The sequence below is a fragment of the Oncorhynchus clarkii genome, unplaced genomic scaffold (genome assembly GCF_045791955.1).
Source record: "Oncorhynchus clarkii lewisi isolate Uvic-CL-2024 unplaced genomic scaffold, UVic_Ocla_1.0 unplaced_contig_9419_pilon_pilon, whole genome shotgun sequence".
NCBI classification, from domain to species: domain Eukaryota; kingdom Metazoa; phylum Chordata; class Actinopteri; order Salmoniformes; family Salmonidae; genus Oncorhynchus; species Oncorhynchus clarkii.
The window spans coordinates 5,002-31,273 of NW_027259407.1; the positions used below are offsets into that span (position 1 = coordinate 5,002).

The following is a 26,272-nucleotide window of genomic DNA, read 5'->3' on the forward strand; positions in this document are numbered from 1 at the left end:
ACTCCCAGCTGTAATGACTCTTAGAGACTCACCCATGAAGACTCACAGCTGTAATGACTCTTAGAGACTCACCCATGAAGACTCACAGCTGTAATGACTCTTAGAGACTCACCCATGAAGACTCACAGCTGTAATGACTCACCCATGAAGACTCCCAGCTGTAATGACTCTTAGAGACTCACCCATGAATACTCACAGCTGTAATCGCTGCCAAATGTTTTTCTAACGTGTATTGACTCAGGTGGGTGAATACTTATCTAATGAACAGTGTTTTATTTTGAATTAACAAGAAAAATAAATAAAAAGATTAGAATTTTTCCCGTTTGACATTAGAGTATTGTGTGAATCAATTACAAAAAAAACAAATCACAATGAATTAAATTTCAATCCCAGTCTGTAACGCAAAAACAATATGAACAAATCCAAGGGGGTGAATACTACTGACTGTATGATCATACACGTCTATACATCCCTCCCAAACCCCAAACAGTTGCTAAGGTAACAACATGTCCATGCAGTACCTGTTTATATTGCAGCTGAATTCTTGTTTATTTTTTAGTTATAATTCAATGCAAAGCGGCACAAACATGTGGAAAAGCTTGATAGGTGGTTTAACTTGCTCTCTCTTTTCACAGAGTTATTATAATGTAGGCAAAAGGATGGAATAACAATCTGGGATTTACAAGGAACAGGTGCTTCATCCAGCTCAGTCCTGTCTGTGTGGCACGAGAGGAGACGAGAGGAGACGAGACGAGAGGAGAGGAGGCGAGAGGAGAGGAGGCGAGACGAGAGGAGACGAGAGGAGACAGGCCGAGTTCTGGGTCGTATTCATTAGTGCACGCCATAATGAACGTTTCTTATTGTATAATAAGAACGTTTCGGGTCCGTTTGGTTTGTAGGGAGAGCAGCCTGTAGGGTCCATATAGTCTGTAGACTGTGCTCTAGATGGGTCCATAGTCTGTAATCAGTCTGTAGACTGGGACCTTGATGGGTACATAGTCTGTAGTCAGTCTGTAGACTGGGACCTTGATGGGTCCATAGTCTGTAGTCAGTCTGTACACTGGGACCTTGATGGGTCCATAGGCTATAGTCAGTCTGTAGACTGGGACCTTGATGGGTCCATAGGCTGTAGTCAGTCTGTAGACTGGGACCTTGATGGGTCCAATAGCCTGTAGACTGTAGCCTTGATGGGTCCATAGTCTTTAGTCAGTCTGTAGACTGGGACCTTGATGGGTCCAATAGCCTGTAGACTGTAGCCTTGATGGGTCCATAGTCTTTAGTCAGTCTGTAGACTGGGACCTTGATGGGTCCATAGGCTGTAGTCAGTCTGTAGACTGGGACCTTGATGGGTACATAGCCTGTAGACTGGGACCTTGATGGGTCCCATAGCCTGTAGCCTTGATGGGTCCCATAGCCTGTAGCCTTGATGGGTCCATAGTCTGTAGTCAGTCTGTAGACTGTAGCCTTGATGGGTCCATAGTCTGTAGTCAGTCTGTAGACTGGGACCTTGATGGGTCCATAGTCTGTAGTCAGTCTGTAGACTGTAGCCTTGATGGGTCCATAGTCTGTAGTCAGTCTGTAGACTGGGACCTTGATGGGTCCATAGTCTGTAGTCAGTCGGTAGACTGTAGCCTTGATGGGTCCATAGTCTGTAGACTGGGACCTTGCTGGGTCTCATAGCCTGGGCAGCTCGGCCCAAGTCCTCCTCATCCCCCTAGCTACCACTCACCCGTCAGTTTGGTGCTTTCATCCCGTTTTGGCGGGGCAGGGCGCGGCCCCCGCCGTAACGTTGCATAGCCTGAGGACATGTACCCATGGCCCCCGCCCTGCCCCCCCCTATGTTGGTCCGGAGGGGGTGGAGGAGGGAGGGCCATGTCGTCCATGGAGACCGGTTCCAGCCGGGAGGAACCGTGCCGCGTGAGGGAGCCATGACGTGAGATGGACTTCCTCTTCAAGGTCCGGTTCAGGTCCTCCAGGAAGTTGGGTTGGACCGAGGAGAGGGTACCGCCCCCCTTAGGTACCCCGGGGGAGGTGGGGGGCAGGGGACAGGCAAAGGAGGCTGGGGGGGTATGCTGGTGCTGGTATGGAGGGGACAGGGGTAAGGGCTCCTGGACCGTGTGACTCCGGGACAGCCTGTGCAGTGTCAGAGGCGGAGTCTTCTTGAGTGACTGGGTCTTCCATGATGATTGGCTGACGGGGTGGGAGATGGGCGTGGCCTGCGGCTGGGGGTTTACCACTGCGACCCTGGGGGCCCCCGGGTGGAGCTCAGAGAGGAGGGGTGGCGGGGGGAGCAGCTCAGAGTCGGGAGGAGGAGGGGGGAAGTCTTCACTAGGCTGGCGGTACTGAGGAGGAGAGGGGAAGTCTTCACTAGGCTGGCGGTACTGAGGAGGAGAGGGGAACTCTTCACTGGGTTGGCGGTACTGAGGAGGAGAGGGGAACTCTTCACTGGGTTGGCGGTACTGAGGAGGAGAGGGGAACTCTTCACTGGGCTGGCGGTACTGAGGAAGAGAGGGGAAGTCTTCACTAGGTTGGCGGTACTGAGGAGGAGAGGGGAACTCTTCACTGGGCTGGCGGTGCTGCCCTGTCTGTAGACCCTGGAGGACTAGAGGGAGAGCTGACAGGTTCAGCTTGCCTGGTTTAGGAGGAGCAGGAAGAGCAGGAGACCCCACATCTTTAGCAGGAGATCCAGAGAAGGTGGCGGTGGAGGAGTTGCAGGAGCCGAGGCCAGGCTGGGCAAACTTACTGACCAGAGACTCCACTTTCTTAGGCTGCCTCTGGACCTGGGCCTCTTCCTGGTACTCCCCTGAGGAGTTAGACTTGATGGAGGAGGCGCGCTGGGGAGTGGGAGGAGGCCCCCTCTTCCCGAAGGAGCCGGTTGATGAGGTGGAGGGAGACTTCTTAATGGGGGAGCACATCTCAGAAGGAGGGAGAGGAGGAGGAAGGGGGAATTCAGGGGACTGAGGTGGGATCTGACCCCCTGGCTGCCATCTTGGTTTAGCCTTGACCGCCGGGGGTGACTGTGGGGGCAGGGGGGCTCCTGGGAACTGGTTGACTATCTGTTTGGCCAGGGAGGGAGTGGGGGAGATGGGGGCGGACAGAGGGAGGGTTTTAGAGGAGAAGATGTGCTGTTTGGGCATCGTGGAAGGCGGCTGATTGGGCGAATGGCCTGTAGAGAAGCTTTGCTGCTTTTTCATTGGACCAGAAGGAGGGTAGGGCGACACTGGGGACAGGGGGATCCCTGGACCAAAGGTCTTAGGAGCGGTCTGGGGCGCGAAGACACCAGAGAAGGTTTTGGGAGGTGTGGGGGGTGGCAGTATGGGGGACAGGGGGGAGAGGGCAGGAGGGGGAGGAGGAGGAGGGGCCTCAGGTTGGCCATCCAGCTCAGAGAAATCATAGTTCATATTGGGGAATTTTTGGGCCAAGAACTGCTGCAACCCAGTGTTACTGAGAGGGGGGCACTGGTGGTCCTCTTCTGGGGGAGGAGGGGGGGGCAGTGTTTGGGCCTGGGGGGGAGGAGGGGGGATGAACTGAGGAACAGAGCTGGGGAGGCTGAACCTCAGAGAGGCCATGGCAGAGCCTGGAGCAGGCATGGAACAAGGGGGAGGAGGAGGAGGGTTGCTCGGAGCCAATGGCATGGTGTTGTAGTTAGTGGGAGCCAATGGGAGCGTGTTGTAGTTGGGTTTGACAGACTGGAGGGGCGGGGCCGGAGGGCTTTGCTGCTGGCCCATTGGTTGGGCACTGTAATGATTGGCAGCCTGGTTGGCGCCACCCTGCAGGCGGGCGATGGTGCTGTACTTGACAAAGTTGGTAGGAGCAGCCTGGTGAGGGGGGTGGGGAAGTGGGGGAGGAGAAGGAGGTGGAGGGTCGGGGGGAGAGTGGGAGGATTCGGGGGAGACACTGGTGTAGCTGGTTCGGGAAGGGGGGGCTGACTGGTGCATGGAGGGCAGCATCAGGGGATAGGGTCTGCTCACTGACTCCATCCTCAACTAGAGAGAGACATAGAGACAGAGAGAGAGAGAGAAAGAGAGCGAGACACAGAGAGCGAGAGAGACAGAGACACAGAGAGCGAAAGACAGAGACGAAAGAGAACGAGTGAGCGAGACACAGAGAGATAAAGAGAGAGAACGAGAGAGAGGAGACACAGAGCGAGAGACAGAGAGAGAGAGACGAGAGAGAGGAGACACAGAGAGCGAGAGACAAAGAGACGAGAGAGAGAGAGCAAGAAAGATACAGAGCGAGAGAGAGAGCGAGACAGAGAGCGAGACAGACACAGAGAGCGAGAGACAGAGAGCGGAGAGAGACACAGAGAGTGAGACAGAGACAAAGAGAGAGACATGTATCTGTGTTAGATGATATTGTATTAATGATTTCATTACTACTATGCTAGAAAACAAAAACATGATGTTATTTGAAAACCTTTGCCACACACTGGAAGACATGTTCATTTGTCACTATATTGAGGCATTACATTCAGCAGAAAACAAAAACAAATAAATGGACAACTGGGCTAGAACTGGGCTTCTGAAACACAAGAGTAGAGAACTGGGCTTCTGAAACACAAGAGTAGAGAACTGGGCTTCTGAAACACAAGAGTAGAGAAGTGGGCTTCTGAAACAAAAGAGTAGAGAACTGGGCTTCTGAAACACAAGAGTAGAGAACTGGGCTTCTGAAACACAAGAGTAGAGAACTGGGCTTCTGAAACACAAGAGTAGAGAACTGGGCTTCTGAAACACAAGAGTAGAGAACTGGGCTTCTGAAACACAAGAGTAGAACTGGGCTTCTGAAACACAAGAGTAGAGAACTGGGCTTCTGAAACACAAGAGTAGAGAACTGGGCTTCTGATACACAAGAGTAGAGAACTGGGCTTCTGAAACACAAGAGTAGAGAACTGGGCTTCTGAAACACAAGAGTAGAACTGGGCTTCTGAAACACAAGAGTAGAGAACTGGGCTTCTGAAACACAAGAGTAGAGAACTGGGCTTCTGAAACACAAGAGTAGAGAACTGGGCTTCTGAAACACAAGAGTAGAGAACTGGGCTTTGAAACACAAGAGTAGAGAACTGGGCTTCTGAAACAAGAGTAGAACTGGGCTTCTGAAACACAAGAGTAAAACTGGGCTTCTGAAACACAAGAGTAGAACTGGGCTTCTGAAACAAGAGTAGAACTGGGCTTCTGAAACACAAGAGTAGAACTGGGCTTCTGAAACACAAGAGTAGAGAACTGGGCTTCTGAAACCCAAGAGTAGAGAACTGGGCTTCTGAAACACAAGAGTAGAACTGGGCTTCTGAAACACAAGAGTAGAACTGGGCTTCTGAAACACAAGAGTAGAACTAGGCTTCTGAAACACAAGAGTTGAGAACTGGGCTTCTGATACACAAGAGTAGAGAACTGGGCTTCTGAAACACAAGAGTAGAACTGGGCTTCTGAAACACAAGAGTAGAACTGGGCTTCTGAAACACAAGAGTAGAGAACTGGGCTTCTGAAACACAAGAGTAGAGAACTGGGCTTCTGAAACACAAGAGTAGAACTGGGCTTCTGAAACACAAGAGTAGAGAACTGGGCTTCTGAAACACAAGAGTAGAGAACTGGGCTTCTGAAACACAAGAGTAGAGAACTGGGCTTCTGAAACACAAGAGTAGAGAACTGGGCTTCTGAAACACAAGAGTAGAGAACTGGGCGTCTGAAACACAAGAGTAGAGAACTGGGCTTCTGAAACACAAGAGTAGAACTGGGCTTCTGAAACACAAGAGTAGAGAACTGGGCTTCTGAAACACAAGAGTAGAACTGGGCTAAGGTGAGGTAAGGTGAGGAATACTGAGGCAGGTCAATAGAGACAGGTGACAGGTGAGGAATACTGAGGCAGGTCAATAGAGACAGGTGACAGGTGAGGAATACTGAGGCAGGTCAATAGAGACAGGTGACAGGTGAGGAATACTGAGGCAGGTCAATAGAGACAGGTGACAGGTGAGGAATACTGAGGCAGGTCAATAGAGACAGGTGACAGGTGAGGAATACTGAGGCAGGTCAATAGAGACAGGTGACAGGTGAGGAATACTGAGGCAGGTCAATAGAGAAAGGTGACTGGTGAGGAATACTGAGGCAGGTCAATAGAGACAGGTGACTGGTGAGGAATACTGAGGCAGGTCAATAGAGACAGGTGACAGGTGAGGAATACTGAGGCAGGTCAATAGAGACAGGTGACAGGTGAGGAATACTGAGGCAGGTAAATAGAGACTGGTGAGGAATACTGAGGCAGGTCAATAGAGACAGGTGACAGGGTAAGGTGAGGGTGTCAGTACAGGAGGAGGCGGTACCTCATCCTGGGTGCCTCTCTTCCAGGCCTCGGAGAAGATGGAGCTGACCTGGCTCTGAGAGCGGCTGTGGCCTGACAGGTTGTTCTCTGACACAGCAACACCACTATCACTACTGTAGTGGGTAGACTGGGACTCTGGAGGGAGAGAGGAAAGAGGGAGAGAGAGAGGAAAGAGGGAGGGACAGAGGAAAGAGAGAGGGACAGAGGAAAGAGGGAGGGAGAGAGGAAAGAGGGAGGGAGAGGAAAGAGGGAGGGAGTGAGGAAAGAGGGAGGGAGAGAGGAAAGAGGGAGGGAGAGAGGAAAGAGGGAGGGAGAGAGGAAGGAGGGAGGGAGAGAGGAAAGAGGGAGGGAGAGGAAAGAGGGAGGGAGAGGAAAGAGGGAGGGAGAGGAAAGAGGGAGGGAGTGAGGAAAGAGGGAGGGAGAGAGGAAAGAGGGAGGGAGAGAGGAAAGAGGGAGGGACAGAGGAAAGAGGGAGGGACAGAGGAAAGAGGGAGGGACAGAGGAAAGAGGGAGGGACAGAGGAAAGAGCGAGGGAGAGAGGAAAGAGGGAGGGACAGGGGAAAGGAGAGAGGAAAGGGGGAGGGAGAGAGGAAAGAGGGAGGGAGGGAGAGAGGAAAGAGGGAGGGAGGGAGAGAGGAAAGAGGGAGGGACAGAGGAAAGAGGGAGGGAGAGGAAAGAGGGAAAGGAAAGAGGGGGAGAGAGGTAGGAAGGAAGGAAGGGAGGGAGAGATGAAAGAGGGAGGGAGAGGAAAGAGGGAAAGGAAAGAGGGGGAGAGAGGTAGGAAGGAAGGAAGGGAGGGAGAGATGAAAGAGGGAGGGAGAGGAAAGAGTGAGAGGAAAGAGGGAGAGGAGAGGGAGAAAGGGAGGGGAGAGGAGTAGGGAAGGAGGGAGGAGAGGGAGAGAGGAAAGAGGGGGAGAGGGGTAGGAGAGAAGAAGGAAGGGAGGGAGGGAGGGGAGAGGAGGAGGGAAGGAGGGACGGAGGGAGGGAGAGAGGGACGGAGGAGAGGGAGACAGAGAAATGAGAATTAGAGCAAGTAGAAATCTTATACATACTGCTAAGTCAGTGGGTAACTGCTGCCGGGTTAGTGTCTAATCAATTCTAATTCAGTCATTTCAGGAAGTAAACTGAAATTCATGAAATTGTACTTCCTGAAATGACTGAATTGAGATACGAATCGACCTCAGCCCTGCTATACTTGTGTGTTGTTGTGTCTGTCCACCACCACTCACCAGGCAGGCTGGAGGAGCTGGATCCAGACTTGATAGAGGAGCTAGAGAGAGAAGACCAGTCGTAGGCTGCCTCAGTCCTCTTCATAGCCTCCTGGTAGTTCACATACAGGGTCTTCCCATACTGGAGACAAAGACATATAGGTCAACAGACAACATGAGTGTATTGATTAGTCGGGCAGGTGTATTGATTAGCCGGGCAGGTGTATTCATTAGCCGGGCAGGTGTATTGATTAGCCGGGCAGGTGTATTCATTAGCCGGTCAGGTGTATTGATTAGTCGGGCAGGTGTATTGATTAGCCGGGCAGGTGTATTCATTAGCCGGTCAGGTGTATTCATTAGCCGGGCAGGTGTATTCATTAGCCGGGCAGGTGTATTCATTAGCCGGTCAGGTGGTCAGGTGTATTCATTAGCCGGGCAGGGGTATTCATTAGCCGGTCAGGTGTATTCATTAGCCGGTCAGGTGGTCAGGTGTATTGATTAGCCGGGCAGGTGTATTCATTAGCCGGGCAGGTGTATTCATTAGTCGGTCAGGTGTATTGATTAGCCGGTCAGGTGTATTCATTAGCCGGGCAGGTGTATTCATTAGCCGGGCAGGTGTATTGATTAGCCGGGCAGGTGTATTCATTAGCCGGTCAGGTGTATTCATTAGCCGGGCAGGTGTATTCATTAGCCGGTCAGGTGGTCAGGGGTATTCATTAGCCGGTCAGGTGTATTCATTAGCCGGGCAGGTGTATTCATTAGCCGGGCAGGTGTATTCATTAGCCGGGCAGGTGTATTCATTAGCCGGTCAGGTGTATTCATTAGCCGGGCAGGTGTATTCATTAGCCGGTCAGGTGTATTCATTAGCCGGGCAGGTGTATTCATTAGCCGGTCAGGTGGTCAGGTGTATTCATTAGCCGGGCAGGTGTATTGATTAGCCGGTCAGGTGGTCAGGTGTATTCATTAGCCGGGCAGGTGTATTGATTAGCCGGTCAGGTGTATTCATTAGCCGGTCAGGTGGTCAGGTGTATTGATTAGCCGGGCAGGTGTATTCATTAGCCGGTCAGGTGGTCAGGTGTATTGATTAGCCGGGCAGGTGTATTCATTAGCCGGGCAGGTGTATTCATTAGTCGGTCAGGTGTATTGATTAGCCGGTCAGGTGTATTCATTAGCCGGGCAGGTGTATTGATCAGCCGGTCAGGTGTATTGATTAGCCGGTCAGGTGTATTCATTAGCCGGTCAGGTGTATTCATTAGTCGGTCAGGTGTATTCATTAGTCGGTCAGGTGTATTCATTAGCCGGTCAGGTGGTCAGGTGTATTCATTAGCCGGTCAGGTGTATTCATTAGCCGGTCAGGTGTATTGGTTAGCCGGTCAGGTGTATTGATCAGCCGGTCAGGTGTATTGATTAGCCGGTCAGGTGTATTCATTAGCCGGTCAGGTGTATTCATTAGTCGGTCAGGTGTATTCATTAGCCGGTCAGGTGGTCAGGTGTATTCATTAGCCGGTCAGGTGTATTCATTAGTCGGTCAGGTGTATTCATTAGCCGGTCAGGTGGTCAGGTGTATTCATTAGTCGGTCAGGTGTATTCATTAGCCGGTCAGGTGGTCAGGTGTATTCATTAGCCGGGCAGGTGTATTCATTAGCCGGGCAGGTGTATTCATTAGCCGGTCAGGTGTATTCATTAGTCGGTCAGGTGTATTCATTAGCCGGTCAGGTGTATTCATTAGCCGGGCAGGTGTATTCATTAGCCGGGCAGGTGTATTCATTAGCCGGTCAGGTGGTCAGGTGTATTCATTAGCCGGGCAGGTGTATTGATTAGCCGGTCAGGTGTATTCATTAGCCGGGCAGGTGTATTCATTAGCCGGGCAGGTGTATTCATTAGCCGGGCAGGTGTATTCATTAGCCGGTCAGGTGGTCAGGTGTATTCATTAGCCGGTCAGGTGTATTCATTAGCCGGGCAGGGGTATTCATTAGCCGGGCAGGGGTATTCATTAGCCGGTCAGGTGTATTCATTATCCGGTCAGGTGTATTGATTAGCCGGTCAGGTGTATTGGTTAGCCGGTCAGGTGTATTCATTAGTCGGGCAGGTGCATTCATTAGCCGGTCAGGTGTATTGATTAGCCGGTCAGGTGTATTCATTAGCCGGGCAGGTGTATTCATTAGCCGGTCAGGTGTATTGATTAGCCGGTCAGGTGTATTCATTAGCCGGTCAGGTGTATTGATTAGCCGGGCAGGTGTATTGGGTAGCCGGGCAGGTGTATTCATTAGCCGGGCAGGTGTATTGATTAGCCGGGCAGGTGTATTGATTAGCCGGGCAGGTGTATTCATTAGCCGGGCAGGTGTATTCATTAGCCGGTCAGGTGTCTTGATTAGCCGGTCAGGTGGTCAGGTGTATTGATTAGCCGGTCAGGTGTATTGATTAGCCGGTCAGGTGTATTCATTAGCCGGTCAGGTGTATTCATTAGCCGGTCAGGTGTATTGATTAGCCCGGTCAGGTGTATTCATTAGTCGGTCAGGTGTATTCATTAGCCGGTCAGGTGGTCAGGTGTATTCATTAGCCGGGCAGGTGTATTCATTAGCCGGGCAGGTGTATTCATTAGCCGGTCAGGTGTATTCATTAGTCGGTCAGGTGTATTCATTAGCCGGTCAGGTGTATTCATTAGCCAGGCAGGTGTATTCATTAGCCGGGCAGGTGTATTCATTAGCCGGTCAGGTGGTCAGGTGTATTGATTAGCCGGGCAGGTGTATTGATTAGCCGGTCAGGTGTATTCATTAGCCGGGCAGGTGTATTCATTAGCCGGGCAGGTGTATTCATTAGCCGGGCAGGTGTATTCATTAGCCGGTCAGGTGGTCAGGTGTATTCATTAGCCGGTCAGGTGTATTCATTAGCCGGGCAGGGGTATTCATTAGCCGGTCAGGTGTATTCATTATCCGGTCAGGTGTATTGATTAGCCGGTCAGGTGTATTGGTTAGCCGGTCAGGTGTATTCATTAGTCGGGCAGGTGCATTCATTAGCCGGTCAGGTGTATTGATTAGCCGGTCAGGTGTATTCATTAGCCGGGCAGGTGTATTCATTAGCCGGTCAGGTGTATTGATTAGCTGGTCAGGTGTATTCATTAGCCGGTCAGGTGTATTGATTAGCCGGGCAGGTGTATTGGGTAGCCGGGCAGGTGTATTCATTAGCCGGGCAGGTGTATTGATTAGCCGGGCAGGTGTATTGATTAGCCGGGCAGGTGTATTCATTAGCCGGGCAGGTGTATTCATTAGCCGGTCAGGTGTATTGATTAGCCGGTCAGGTGGTCAGGTGTATTGATTAGCCGGTCAGGTGTATTGATTAGCCGGTCAGGTGTATTCATTAGCCGGTCAGGTGTATTCATTAGCCGGTCAGGTGTATTGATTAGCCCGGTCAGGTGTATTCATTAGCCGGTCAGGTGGTCAGGTGTATTGATTTGCCGGGCAGGTGCATTCATTAGCCGGGCAGGTGTATTCATTAGCCGGTCAGGTGGTCAGGTGTATTCATTAGCCGGGCAGGGGTATTCATTAGCCGGTCAGGTGTATTCAATAGCCGGTCAAGTGGTCAGGTGTATTGATTAGCCGGGCAGGTGTATTCATTAGCCGGGCAGGTGTATTCATTAGTCGGTCAGGTGTATTGATTAGCCGGTCAGGTGTATTCATTAGCCGGGCAGGTGTATTCATTAGCCGGGCAGGTGTATTGATTAGCCGGGCAGGTGTATTCATTAGCCGGTCAGGTGTATTCATTAGCCGGGCAGGTGTATTCATTAGCCGGTCAGGTGTATTCATTAGCCGGGCAGGTGTATTCATTAGCCGGGCAGGTGTATTCATTAGCCGGTCAGGTGTATTCATTAGCCGGGCAGGTGTATTGATTAGCCGGTCAGGTGTATTCATTAGCCGGGCAGGTGTATTCATTAGCCGGTCAGGTGTATTCATTAGCCGGGCAGGTGTATTCATTAGCCGGTCAGGTGGTCAGGTGTATTCATTAGCCGGGCAGGTGTATTGATTAGCCGGTCAGGTGTATTCATTCGCCGGGCAGGTGTATTGATTAGCCGGGCAGGTGTATTCATTAGCCGGTCAGGTGTATTCATTAGCCGGGCAGGTGTATTGATTAGCCGGTCAGGTGTATTCATTAGCCGGGCAGGTGTATTCATTAGCCGGTCAGGTGGTCAGGTGTATTCATTAGCCGGGCAGGTGTATTGATTAGCCGGTCAGGTGTATTCATTAGCCGGTCAGGTGGTCAGGTGTATTGATTAGCCGGGCAGGTGTATTCATTAGCCGGTCAGGTGGTCAGGTGTATTGATTAGCCGGGCAGGTGTATTCATTAGCCGGGCAGGTGTATTCATTAGTCGGTCAGGTGTATTGATTAGCCGGTCAGGTGTATTCATTAGCCGGGCAGGTGTATTGATCAGCCGGTCAGGTGTATTGATTAGCCGGTCAGGTGTATTCATTAGCCGGTCAGGTGTATTCATTAGCCGGTCAGGTGTATTCATTAGCCGGTCAGGTGTATTCATTAGCCGGTCAGGTGTATTGGTTAGCCAGTCAGGTGTATTCGTTAGCAGGGCAGGTGTATTCATTAGCCGGGCAGGTGTATTCATTAGCCGGTCAGGTGTATTCATTAGTCGGTCAGGTGTATTCATTAGTCGGTCAGGTGTATTCATTAGCCGGTCAGGTGGTCAGGTGTATTCATTAGCCGGTCAGGTGTATTGGTTAGCCGGTCAGGTGTATTGATCAGCCGGTCAGGTGTATTGATTAGCCGGTCAGGTGTATTCATTAGCCGGTCAGGTGTATTCATTAGTCGGTCAGGTGTATTCATTAGCCGGTCAGGTGGTCAGGTGTATTCATTAGCCGGTCAGGTGTATTCATTAGTCGGTCAGGTGTATTCATTAGCCGGTCAGGTGGTCAGGTGTATTCATTAGTCGGTCAGGTGTATTCATTAGCCGGTCAGGTGGTCAGGTGTATTGATTAGCCGGTCAGGTGTATTCATTAGCCGGGCAGGTGTATTCATTAGCCGGTCAGGTGGTCAGGTGTATTCATTAGCCGGGCAGGTGTATTGATTAGCCGGTCAGGTGGTCAGGTGTATTCATTAGCCGGGCAGGTGTATTGATTAGCCGGTCAGGTGTATTCATTAGCCGGTCAGGTGGTCAGGTGTATTGATTAGCCGGGCAGGTGTATTCATTAGCCGGTCAGGTGGTCAGGTGTATTGATTAGCCGGGCAGGTGTATTCATTAGCCGGGCAGGTGTATTCATTAGCCGGTCAGGTGTATTCATTAGCCGGGCAGGTGTATTCATTAGCCGGGCAGGTGTATTGATCAGCCGGTCAGGTGTATTGATTAGCCGGTCAGGTGTATTCATTAGCCGGTCAGGTGTATTCATTAGCCGGTCAGGTGTATCCATTAGCCGGTCAGGTGTATCCATTAGCCGGTCAGGTGTATTCATTAGCCGGTCAGGTGTATTCATTAGCCGGTCAGGTGTATTCATTAGCCGGTCAGGTGTATTGGTTAGCCAGTCAGGTGTATTCGTTAGCAGGGCAGGTGTATTCATTAGCCGGGCAGGTGTATTCATTAGCCGGTCAGGTGTATTCATTAGTCGGTCAGGTGTATTCATTAGTCGGTCAGGTGTATTCATTAGCCGGTCAGGTGGTCAGGTGTATTCATTAGCCGGTCAGGTGTATTCATTAGCCGGTCAGGTGTATTGGTTAGCCGGTCAGGTGTATTGATCAGCCGGTCAGGTGTATTGATTAGCCGGTCAGGTGTATTCATTAGCCGGTCAGGTGTATTCATTAGTCGGTCAGGTGTATTCATTAGCCGGTCAGGTGGTCAGGTGTATTCATTAGCCGGCCAGGTGTATTCATTAGTCGGTCAGGTGTATTCATTAGCCGGTCAGGTGGTCAGGTGTATTCATTAGTCGGTCAGGTGTATTCATTAGCCGGTCAGGTGGTCAGGTGTATTGATTAGCCGGGCAGGTGTATTCATTAGCCGGTCAGGTGTGGTCAGGTGTATTGATTAGTCGGTCAGGTGAATTCATTAGCCGGTCAGGTGGTCAGGTGTATTCATTAGCCGGGCAGGTGTATTCATTAGCCGGTCAGGTGTATTCATTAGCCGGTCAGGTGTATTGATTAGCCCGGTCAGGTGTATTCATTAGCCGGTCAGGTGGTCAGGTGTATTGATTAGCCGGGCAGGTGTATTCATTAGCCGGGCAGGTGTATTCATTAGCCGGTCAGGTGGTCAGGTGTATTAATTAGCCGGGCAGGTGTATTCATTAGCCGGTCAGGTGGTCAGGTGTATTGATTAGCCGGGCAGGTGTATTCAATAGCCGGGCAGGTGTATTCATTAGTCGGTCAGGTGTATTGATTAGCCGGTCAGGTGTATTCATTAGCCGGGCAGGGGTATTCATTAGCCGGTCAGGTGTATTGATTAGCCGGTCAGGTGGTCAGGTGTATTGATTAGCCGGTCAGGTGTATTGATTAGCCGGTCAGGTGTATTCATTAGCCGATCAGGTGTATTCATTAGCCGGTCAGGTGTATTGATTAGCCCGGTCAGGTGTATTCATTAGCCGGTCAGGTGGTCAGGTGTATTGATTAGCCGGGCAGGTGTATTCATTAGCCGGGCAGGTGTATTCATTAGTCGGTCAGGTGTATTGATTAGCCGGTCAGGTGTATTCATTAGCCGGGCAGGGGTATTCATTAGCCGGTCAGGTGTATTCATTAGCCGGTCAGGTGGTCAGGTGTATTGATTAGCCGGGCAGGTGTATTCATTAGCCGGGCAGGTGTATTCATTAGCCGGTCAGGTGTATTGGTTAGCCAGTCAGGTGTATTCGTTAGCAGGGCAGGTGTATTCATTAGCCGGGCAGGTGTATTCATTAGCCGGTCAGGTGTATTCATTAGTCGGTCAGGTGTATTCATTAGTCGGTCAGGTGTATTCATTAGCCGGTCAGGTGGTCAGGTGTATTCATTAGCCGGTCAGGTGTATTCATTAGCCGGTCAGGTGTATTGGTTAGCCGGTCAGGTGTATTGATCAGCCGGTCAGGTGTATTGATTAGCCGGTCAGGTGTATTCATTAGCCGGTCAGGTGTATTCATTAGTCGGTCAGGTGTATTCATTAGCCGGTCAGGTGGTCAGGTGTATTCATTAGCCGGCCAGGTGTATTCATTAGTCGGTCAGGTGTATTCATTAGCCGGTCAGGTGGTCAGGTGTATTCATTAGTCGGTCAGGTGTATTCATTAGCCGGTCAGGTGGTCAGGTGTATTGATTAGCCGGGCAGGTGTATTCATTAGCCGGTCAGGTGTGGTCAGGTGTATTGATTAGTCGGTCAGGTGAATTCATTAGCCGGTCAGGTGGTCAGGTGTATTCATTAGCCGGGCAGGTGTATTCATTAGCCGGTCAGGTGTATTCATTAGCCGGTCAGGTGTATTGATTAGCCCGGTCAGGTGTATTCATTAGCCGGTCAGGTGGTCAGGTGTATTGATTAGCCGGGCAGGTGTATTCATTAGCCGGGCAGGTGTATTCATTAGCCGGTCAGGTGGTCAGGTGTATTAATTAGCCGGGCAGGTGTATTCATTAGCCGGTCAGGTGGTCAGGTGTATTGATTAGCCGGGCAGGTGTATTCAATAGCCGGGCAGGTGTATTCATTAGTCGGTCAGGTGTATTGATTAGCCGGTCAGGTGTATTCATTAGCCGGGCAGGGGTATTCATTAGCCGGTCAGGTGTATTGATTAGCCGGTCAGGTGGTCAGGTGTATTGATTAGCCGGTCAGGTGTATTGATTAGCCGGTCAGGTGTATTCATTAGCCGATCAGGTGTATTCATTAGCCGGTCAGGTGTATTGATTAGCCCGGTCAGGTGTATTCATTAGCCGGTCAGGTGGTCAGGTGTATTGATTAGCCGGGCAGGTGTATTCATTAGCCGGGCAGGTGTATTCATTAGCCGGTCAGGTGGTCAGGTGTATTAATTAGCCGGGCAGGTGTATTCATTAGCCGGTCAGGTGGTCAGGTGTATTGATTAGCCGGGCAGGTGTATTCATTAGCCGGGCAGGTGTATTCATTAGTCGGTCAGGTGTATTGATTAGCCGGTCAGGTGTATTCATTAGCCGGGCAGGGGTATTCATTAGCCGGTCAGGTGTATTCATTAGCCGGTCAGGTGGTCAGGTGTATTGATTAGCCGGGCAGGTGTATTCATTAGCCGGGCAGGTGTATTAATTAGTCGGTCAGGTGTATTGATTAGCCGGTCAGGTGTATTCATTAGCCGGGCAGGTGTATTGATTAGCCGCGCAGGTGTATTCATTAGCCGGTCAGGTGTATTCATTAGCCGGGCAGGTGTATTCATTAGCCGGTCAGGTGTATTCATTAGCCGGGCAGGTGTATTCATTAGCCGGGCAGGTGTATTCATTAGCCGGTCAGGTGTATTCATTAGCCGGGCAGGTGTATTGATTAGCCGGTCAGGTGTATTCATTAGCCGGTCAGGTGTATTCATTAGCCGGGCAGGTGTATTCATTAGCCGGTCAGGTGGTCAGGTGTATTCATTAGCCGGGCAGGTGTATTGATTAGCCGGTCAGGTGTATTCAGTCGCCGGGCAGGTGTATTGATTAGCCGGGCAGGTGTATTCATTAGCCGGTCAGGTGTATTCATTAGCCGGGCAGGTGTATTGATTAGCCGGTCAGGTGTATTCATTAGCCGGGCAGGTGTATTCATTAGCCGGTCAGGTGTATTCATTAGCCGGGCAGGTGTATTCATTAGCCGGGCAGGTGTATTCATTAGCCGGTCAGGTGGTCAGGTGTATTCATTAGCCGGTCAGGTGGTCAGGTGTATTGATTAGCCGGGCAGGTGTATTCATTAGCCGGGCAGGTGTATTCATTAGCCGGTCAGGTGGTCAGGTGTATTGATTAGCCGGGCAGGTGTATTCATTAGCCGGTCAGGTGTATTCATTAGCCGGGCAGGGGTATTCATTAGCCGGTCAGGTGTATTCATTAGCCGGTCAGGTGGTCAGGTGTATTGATTAGCCGGGCAGGTGTATTCATTAGCCGGGCAGGTTTATTCATTAGTCGGTCAGGTGTATTGATTAGCCGGTCAGGTGTATTCATTAGCCGGGCAGGTGTATTCATTAGCCGGGCAGGTGTATTGATTAGCCGGGCAGGTGTATTCATTAGCCGGTCAGGTGTATTCATTAGCCGGGCAGGTGTATTCATTAGCCGGGCAGGTGTATTGATTAGCCGGTCAGGTGTATTCATTCGCCGGGCAGGTGTATTGATTAGCCGGGCAGGTGTATTCATTAGCCGGTCAGGTGTATTCATTAGCCGGGCAGGTGTATTGATTAGCCGGTCAGGTGTATTCATTAGCCGGGCAGGTGTATTCATTAGCCGGTCAGGTGTATTCATTAGCCGGGCAGGTGTATTCATTAGCCGGGCAGGTGTATTCATTAGCCGGTCAGGTGGTCAGGTGTATTCATTAGCCGGTCAGGTGTATTCATTAGCCGGGCAGGGGTATTCATTAGCCGGTCAGGTGTATTCATTAGCCGGCCAGGTGGTCAGGTGTATTGATTAGCCGGGCAGGTGTATTCATTAGCCGGGCAGGTGTATTCATTAGTCGGTCAGGTGTATTGATTAGCCGGGCAGGTGTATTCATTAGCCGGGCAGGTGTATTCATTAGTCGGTCAGGTGTATTGATTAGCCGGTCAGGTGTATTCATTAGCCGGGCAGGGGTATTCATTAGCCGGTCAGGTGTATTGATTAGCCGTTCAGGTGGTCAGGTGTATTGATTAGCCGGTCAGGTGTATTCATTAGCCGGTCAGGTGTATTCATTAGCCGATCAGGTGTATTCATTAGCCGGTCAGGTGTATTGATTAGCCCGGTCAGGTGTATTCATTAGCCGGTCAGGTGGTCAGGTGTATTGATTAGCCGGGCAGGTGTATTCATTAGCCGGGCAGGTGTATTCATTAGCCGGTCAGGTGGTCAGGTGTATTAATTAGCCGGGCAGGTGTATTCATTAGCCGGTCAGGTGGTCAGGTGTATTGATTAGCCGGGCAGGTGTATTCATTAGCCGGGCAGGTGTATTCATTAGTCGGTCAGGTGTATTGATTAGCCGGTCAGGTGTATTCATTAGCCGGGCAGGGGTATTCATTAGCCGGTCAGGTGTATTCATTAGCCGGTCAGGTGGTCAGGTGTATTGATTAGCCGGGCAGGTGTATTCATTAGCCGGGCAGGTGTATTCATTAGTCGGTCAGGTGTATTGATTAGCCGGTCAGGTGTATTCATTAGCCGGGCAGGTGTATTCATTAGCCGGGCAGGTGTATTGATTAGCCGCGCAGGTGTATTCATTAGCCGGTCAGGTGTATTCATTAGCCGGGCAGGTGTATTCATTAGCCGGTCAGGTGTATTCATTAGCCGGGCAGGTGTATTCATTAGCCGGGCAGGTGTATTCATTAGCCGGCCAGGTGTATTCATTAGCCGGGCAGGTGTATTGATTAGCCGGTCAGGTGTATTCATTAGCCGGGCAGGTGTATTCATTAGCCGGTCAGGTGTATTCATTAGCCGGGCAGGTGTATTCATTAGCCGGTCAGGTGGTCAGGTGTATTCATTAGCCGGGCAGGTGTATTGATTAGCCGGTCAGGTGTATTCAGTCGCCGGGCAGGTGTATTGATTAGCCGGGCAGGTGTATTCATTAGCCGGTCAGGTGTATTCATTAGCCGGGCAGGTGTATTGATTAGCCGGTCAGGTGTATTCATTAGCCGGTCAGGTGTATTCATTAGCCGGGCAGGTGTATTCATTAGCCGGTCAGGTGTATTCATTAGCCGGGCAGGTGTATTCATTAGCCGGGCAGGTGTATTCATTAGCCGGTCAGGTGGTCAGGTGTATTCATTAGCCGGTCAGGTGGTCAGGTGTATTGATTAGCCGGGCAGGTGTATTCATTAGCCGGGCAGGTGTATTCATTAGCCGGTCAGGTGGTCAGGTGTATTGATTAGCCGGGCAGGTGTATTGATTAGCCGGTCAGGTGTATTCATTAGCCGGGCAGGGGTATTCATTAGCCGGTCAGGTGTATTCATTAGCCGGTCAGGTGGTCAGGTGTATTGATTAGCCGGGCAGGTGTATTCATTAGCCGGGCAGGTGTAGTCATTAGTCGGTCAGGTGTATTGATTAGCCGGTCAGGTGTATTCATTAGCCGGGCAGGTGTATTCATTAGCCGGGCAGGTGTATTGATAAGCCGGGCAGGTGTATTCATTAGCCGGTCAGGTGTATTCATTAGCCGGGCAGGTGTATTCATTAGCCGGGCAGGTGTATTGATTAGCCGGTCAGGTGTATTCATTCGCCGGGCAGGTGTATTGATTAGCCGGGCAGGTGTATTCATTAGCCGGTCAGGTGTATTCATTAGCCGGGCAGGTGTATTGATTAGCCGGTCAGGTGTATTCATTAGCCGGGCAGGTGTATTCATTAGCCGGTCAGGTGTATTCATTAGCCGGGCAGGTGTATTCATTAGCCGGGCAGGTGTATTCATTAGCCGGTCAGGTGGTCAGGTGTATTCATTAGCCGGTCAGGTGTATTCATTAGCCGGGCAGGGGTATTCATTAGCCGGTCAGGTGTATTCATTAGCCGGCCAGGTGGTCAGGTGTATTGATTAGCCGGGCAGGTGTATTCATTAGTCGGTCAGGTGTATTGATTAGCCGGGCAGGTGTATTCATTAGCCGGGCAGGTGTATTCATTAGTCGGTCAGGTGTATTGATTAGCCGGTCAGGTGTATTCATTAGCCGGGCAGGTGTATTCATTAGCCGGGCAGGTGTATTGATTAGCCGGGCAGGTGTATTCATTAGCCGGTCAGGTGTATTCATTAGCCGGGCAGGTGTATTCATTAGCCGGTCAGGTGTATTCATTAGCCGGGCAGGTGTATTCATTAGCCGGGCAGGTGTATTCATTAGCCGGGCAGATGTATTCATTAGCCGGGCAGGTGTATTCATTAGCCGGTCAGGTGGTCAGGTGTATTGATTAGCCGGGCAGGTGTATTGATTAGCCGGTCAGGTGGTCAGGTGTATTCATTAGCCGGGCAGGTGTATTGATTAGCCGGTCAGGTGTATTCATTAGCCGGTCAGGTGGTCAGGTGTATTGATTAGCCGGGCAGGTGTATTCATTAGCCGGTCAGGTGGTCAGGTGTATTGATTAGCCGGGCAGGTGTATTCATTAGCCGGGCAGGTGTATTCATTAGTCGGTCAGGTGTATTGATTAGCCGGTCAGGTGTATTCATTAGCCGGGCAGGTGTATTGATCAGCCGGTCAGGTGTATTGATTAGCCGGTCAGGTGTATTCATTAGCCGGTCAGGTGTATTCATTAGTCGGTCAGGTGTATTCATTAGTCGGTCAGGTGTATTCATTAGCATTGATTAGCCGGTTAGATGTATTGCTTAGCCGGTCAGGTGGTCAGGTGTATTGATTAGCCAGTCAGGTGTATTGATTAGCCGGTCAGGTGTATTGATTAGCCGGTCAGGTGTATTGATCAGCCGGTCAGGTGTATTGATTAGTCGGGCAGGTGTATTGATTAGTCGGGCAGGTGTATTGATTAGTCGGGCAGGTGTATTGATTAGTCGGGCAGGTGTATTCATTAGTCGGACAGGTGTATTGATTAGTCGGGCAGGTGTATTCATTAGTCGGTCAGGTGTATTGATTAGTCGGGCAGGTGTATTCATTAGTCGGTCAGGTGTATTGATTAGTCGGTCAGGTGTATTCATTAGTCGGTCAGACTCAGTCGGTTTCCTCAGCAAAATGGTTTGCAATAGAAACGCTTTACTCCAGAAAACATTTTGCAACAAGAGAACAATAGTTTCTATTGAACAGATCCAGTGAGGTCCCTCCCCGTTTCCTTCCGCTTGTGTTCGGTTCCTAGTGAACATACCCCAGCTTTGTCAGATGTTCCCACATCTTTTCATCAGAGCCAAATACTTTGAGTTTGGCCATTGAGGTATTCTGTACAAGATGTTCTGTGAGAACCCATACTATGGCTCTGCTTTACATTACTCTCTTACGTTAAGTTGTTGCTGAGGTAATGTAACGTTACCTTGGCGATGCGTATCCCATTGATCCACTGGTGTAGGGTTCTGACGTCATCACAACACAGGTACTTGATGTATTGGGATTTCTTCTGGATCTGAGGATGCTGAACAGAGAGTGAGACAATGGGATATATTAACGACCACACATCACAATAATAGCATGCTGGGATTTCTCTCATTTGTTTCTTTAATTGAGCTATAATCTCTCGGACAGATTCTGCTGACAAAATGATGCACGGTTTCAGTTCTGGGCTAAATCCCCAGCCCAATTAACCGGTGCCTGTATATAGCCCCTCTGCTGTATAGAGCCCCTCTGCTGTATAGAGCCCCTCTGCTGTATAGAGCCCCTCTGCTGTATAGAGCCCCTCTGCTGTATAGAGCCCCTCTGCTGTATAGAGCCCCTCTACTGTATATAGCCCCTCTACTGTATAGAGCCCCTCTACTGTATAGAGCCCCTCTACTGTATATAGCCTCTACTGTATATAGCCTCTACTGTATATAGCCTCTCACCGTTTATAGCCTCTCTACTGTATATAGCCTCTCTAATGTATATAGCCTCTCTAATGTATATAGCCCCTCTACTGTATAGAGCCCATCTACTGTATATAGCCCCTCTACTGTATATAGCCCCTCTACTGTATATAGCCTCTCTACTGTATAGAGCCCCTCTACTGTATATAGCCTCTCTACTGTATAGAGCCCCTCTACTGTATAGAGCCCCTCTACTGTATAGAGCCCCTCTACTGTATAGAGCCCCTCTACTGTATAGAGCCCCTCTACTGTATAGAGCCCCTCTACTGTATAGAGCCCCTCTACTGTATATAGCCTCTCTACTGTATAGAGCCCCTCTACTGTATATAGCCCCTCTACTGTATATAGCCCCTCTACTGTATATAGCCTCTACTGTATATAGCCTCTACTGTATATAGCCTCTCCTGTATATAGCCTCTACTGTATAGAGCCCCTCTACTGTATAGAGCCCCTCTACTGTATAGAGCCCCTCTACTGTATAGAGCCCCTCTACTGTATAGAGCCCCTCTACTGTATAGAGCCCCTCTACTGTATATAGCCCCTCTACTGTATATAGCCTCTCCTGTATATAGCCTCTCTACTGTATATAGCCTCTCTACTGTATATAGCCCCTCTACTGTATATAGCCCCTCTACTGTATATAGCCCCTCTACTGTATATAGCCTCTCACCGTTCACTGTCAGGTCTACTACACCTGTTGTATTCAGCATTTCACTGTGAGGTCTACTACACCTGTTGTATTCAGCATTTCACTGTGAGGTCTACTACACCTGTTGTATTCAGCATTTCACTGTAAGGTCTACTACACCTGTTGTAGTCAGCATTTCACTGTGAGGTCTACTACACCTGTTGTATTCAGCATTTCACTGTAAGGTCTACTACACCTGTTGTATTCAGCATTTCACTGTAAGGTCTACTACACCTGTTGTATTCAGCATTTCACTGTAAGGTCTACTACACCTGTTGTATTCAGCATTTCACTGTAAGGTCTACTACACCTGTTGTATTCAGCATTTCACTGTAAGGTCTACTACACCTGTTGTATTCAGCATTTCACTGTGAGGTCTACTGCACCTGTTGTATTCAGCATTTCACTGTAAGGTCTACTACACCTGTTGTATTCAGCATTTCACTGTGAGGTCTACTGCACCTGTTGTATTCAGCATTTCACTGTAAGGTCTACTACACCTGTTGTATTCAGCATTTCACTGTGAGGTCTACTACACCTGTTGTATTCAGCATTTCACTGTAAGGTCTACTACACCTGTTGTATTCAGCATTTCACTGTAAGGTCTACTACACCTGTTGTATTCAGCATTTCACTGTGAGGTCTACTACACCTGTTGTATTCATCATTTCACTGTGAGGTCTACTACACCTGTTGTATTCAGCATTTCACTGTGAGGTCTACTACAACTGTTGTAGTCAGCATTTCACTGTAAGGTCTACTACACCTGTTGTATTCAGCATTTCACTGTGAGGTCTACTACACCTGTTGTATTCAGCATTTCACTGTCAGGTCTACTACACCTGTTGTATTCAGCATTTCACTGTGAGGTCTACTACAGCTGTTGTATTCAGCATTTCACTGTAAGGTCTACTATACTACACCTGTTGTATTTAGCATTTCACTGTAAGGTCTACTACACATGTTGTATTCAGCATTTCACTGTAAGGTCTACTACACCTGTTGTATTCAGCATTTCACTGTCAGGTCTACAACACCTGTTGTATTCAGCATTTCACTGTAAGGTCTACTACACCTGTTGTATTCAGCATTTCACTGTAAGGTCTACTACACCTGTTGTATTCAGCATTTCACTGTAAGGTCTACTACACCTGTTCTATTCAGAGCACGTGACAAATAAACTTTGATTTGATTTGAGGCCATACAGATTTCTCAGGAAGTTTATACACTGTCCACTGGATGGCAGTGTGCCCACTGGATACGGTCTCCTCTGACAGGAAGACTGAGGGCAGCGATTCAACATCCTCAATCCCTCTACTGTACCCAGTTACTCCCATCAGGGATTACATGGAAACATTACCATCAGACCAGAATAGAAACCTTCTCTGTTTACTTCTCTTGTTGCTTTCCTGAGGAAACGGAAGGGATTTGGTTTAGAGTCGGACTCTTTTATTTGAAAGAGTCCTGACAAGAGAAACATGGTGGTTCACTGAATTATGATTAGGTTCTCGTCTCCCTCCTCCTCCCTCGTCTCCTTCCTCCTCCCCCGTCTCTCTCCTCTCCTTCCGTTTCTCCCCCGTCTCCCTCCTCTCCCCAAGTATCCCCCTTCTCTCCTCTCCCCAAGTATTCCCCCCTATCCTCTCCCAAAGTATTCCCTCCTCTCTCTCCCCAAGTATCTCCCCCCTCTCTCCTCAAGTATCCTCCCTCTCTCCTCTCCCCATGTATTCCCCCCCTCTCTCCTCTCGTAGTTTTAGTGGTGGTAGTAGTAGTAGTAGTTTTAGTGGTAGTCTTTGGGGTTAGGGCTAGGTGGTAGTAGTAGTTTTAGTAGTAGTAGTTTTAGTGGTAGTCTGTGGGGTTAGGGCTAGGTGGTAGTAGTAGTCTGTGGGGTTAGGGCTAGGTGGTAGTAGTAGTTTTAGTAGTAGTAGTTTTAGTGGTAGTCTGTGGGGTTAGGGCTAGGTGGTAGTAGTAGTTTCAGTAGTAGTCTGTGGGGTTAGGGCTAGGTGGTAGTAGTAGTTTTAGTAGTAGTAGTTTTAGTGGTAGTCTGTGGGGTTAGGGCTAGGTGGTAGTAGTAGTTTTAGTAGTAGTAGATTAAGTGGTAGTCTGTTAGGGCTAGGGGGTAGCAGTGTTACTATATCAACAGAGTATTGCAGGTGGTATTGGTCTAGTGGCAACAACAGAAGTCAGGTGTTATCAGCGCCTATAGGAGCTTACCAAATGGCTCACCATTCCCTATGGGCCCTGGTTAAAAGTAGTGCCCTATATAGGGAATAGGGTGTTATTTGGTACATACCGTGGGTGTTTTCTCTCACCTTGAGGGCCAGGCAGTAGTCTGTGGGAGCCTTGTACTTGCTGCGGTAGTCCTGTCCGTTGTACACATTAACATGATCCAGCTGGAGGAAACACACCAGTTCTCTGGAAGCCTGCCAGCGGGAGAGAACAGATGGAGGATTTACAGTTGACTGTCATGGCTTTCACTTCACCGCACTGTCCACTGGGTGGCGCTTTACAGAAGGTTGACTTAGAGGGACGTTGGTCAGCTTGCTGCAGCTACTGCTGTTGATTGCTTTACTATCACACCTATAAACAGGAAATGATGTGCTAGTGACCTTTTCTCTCCTCCTCTCCCTGCATGTGGCATTCAGAGGGTCAATGAGGACACAGAGTACTTTGGTAAACTGTCTGCCTTTCTGCCTGCCTGCCTGCCTGCCGGCCGGCCTTTCCGTCTGTTGGTCTGTCTGCCTTTCTGCCTGTTGGTCGGTCTGCCTTTCTGCCTGTTGGTCTGTCTGCCTTTCCGTCTGTCTGACGGCCTGTCGGACTTTGTTGGTTTTTCAGCCGGTCTGTCTGTCTGCCTTTTCCTCTTTCTGCCTGTTGGTCTGTCGGCCTTTCTGTCTGTTGGTCTGTCTGCCTTTCTGCCTGTTGGTCTGTCGGCCTTTCTGCCTGTTGGTCTGTCGGCCTTTCTGTCTGTTGGTCTGTCGGCCTTTCTGCCTGTTGGTCTGTCGGCCTTTCTGCCTGTTGGTCTGTCGGCCTTTCTGCCTGTTGGTCTGTCGGCCTTTCTGTCTGTGCATGTGTGTATGTGTCGTTTTTAACCCTAGTTTTTAATCCTCGCCCTGGGTAGTGTAATATAGTAACATGGCTGTAGCTGAGTGTAGTTAATAGAGATCCCAGCTGGACAGACATCCCAAATGGCACCCTATTCCCTGTTTAGTGCACCACAGTTAATCAGAGCACTATATATATATAATCTGGACAATAGGCTAACTGGTACTGATAGTGTACATTAAATAATCTAGGTCCGATTCCAGGAACACCATGCACTTCAAGATGGCTTCGATGGGCCTTGATGGGACATGGATGGGCTTCGATGGGCTTCGATGGGCCTCGATGGGACGTGGATGGGCTTCGATGGGACATGGATGGGCTTCGATGGGACATGGATGGGCTTCGATGGGCCTCGATGGGACATGGATGGGCCTCAATGGGACAAGGATGGGCCTCGATGGGACATGGATGGGCCTCGATGGGACATGGATGGGCCTCGATGGGACATGGATGGGCCTCGATGGGACATGGATGGGCTTCGATGGAACTCGATGGGCTTCGATGGGACATGGATGGGCTTCGATGGGACATGGATGGGCTTCGATGGGCTTTGATGGGCCTCGATGGGCCTCGATGGGACATGGATGGGCTTCGATGGGCCTCGATGGGACATGGATGGGCTTCGATGGGACTCCATGGGACATGGATGGGCTTCGATGGGACTCGATGGGACATGGATGGGACTCGATGGGACAAGAATGGGCTTCGATGGGCTTCGATGGGACATGGATGGGCTTCGATGGAACATGGATGGGCTTCGATGGGACATGGATGGGCTTCGATGGGCTTCGATGGGACATGGATGGGCTTCGATGGGACTCGGATGGGCTTCGATGGGACTCGATGGGACATGGATGGGCTTCGATGGGACATGGATGGGCTTCGATGGGACATGGATGGGCTTCGATGGGACATGGATGGGCTTCGATGGGACATGGATGGGCTTCGATGGGACATGGAGGGGCTTCGATGGGACATGGAGGGGCTTCGATGGGACATGGAGGGGCTTCGATGGGACTCGATGGCCTTCGATGGGACTCGATGAGCTTCGATGGGACATGGATGGGCTTCGATGGGACATGGATGGGCCTCGATGGGACATGGATGGGCTTTGATGGGATATGGATGGGCTTCGATGGGACTCGATGGGCTTCGATGGGACATGGATGGGCTTCAATGGAACTCGATGGGCTTCGATGGGACATGGATGGGCTTCGATGGGACATGGATGGGCTTCGATGGGACATGGATGGGCTTCGATGGGACATGGATGGGCTTCGATGGGACTCGATGGGACATGGATGGGCTTCGATGGGACATGGATGGGCTTCGATGGGACATGGATGGGCTTCGATGGGACATGGATGGGCCTCGATGGGACATGGATGGGCTTCG

The 26,272-nt window shown here is 50.2% G+C and overlaps 1 protein-coding gene across 1 annotated transcript; it reads right to left on the bottom strand.

The window, feature by feature from the left end:
* Positions 1-802: 802 nt before the first annotated feature.
* LOC139400131 (ras-associated and pleckstrin homology domains-containing protein 1-like) lies at positions 803-26,041 on the bottom strand. Its single transcript, XM_071145157.1, has 6 exons — positions 25,094-26,041; positions 24,088-24,198; positions 20,565-20,663; positions 7,542-7,662; positions 6,314-6,447; positions 803-3,986 (listed from the first exon to the last, which is right to left on the bottom strand). The coding sequence occupies exons 1-6, from the start codon at positions 26,039-26,041 to the stop codon at positions 1,719-1,721; spliced, it is 3,681 nt and encodes a 1,226-aa protein (XP_071001258.1). The 3' UTR covers positions 803-1,718.
* Positions 26,042-26,272: the final 231 nt, after the last annotated feature.

What these genes read in the sequence shown, in the direction of transcription:
- LOC139400131 (XM_071145157.1), bottom strand. Translation starts at nt 26,041, where the DNA reads ATGTCCCATCGAAGCCCATCGAGTCCCATCGAAGCCCATCCATATCCC. An exon ending in ACTACTGCCTGGCCCTCAAG is followed by an intron (nt 20,664 to 24,087) that starts GTGAGAGAAAAC and finishes CTCTCTGTTCAG; the next exon opens with CATCCTCAGATCCAGAAGAA. An exon ending in AGAGAGGCACCCAGGATGAG is followed by an intron (nt 3,987 to 6,313) that starts GTACCGCCTCCT and finishes GTCTCTCTCTAG; the next exon opens with TTGAGGATGGAGTCAGTGAG.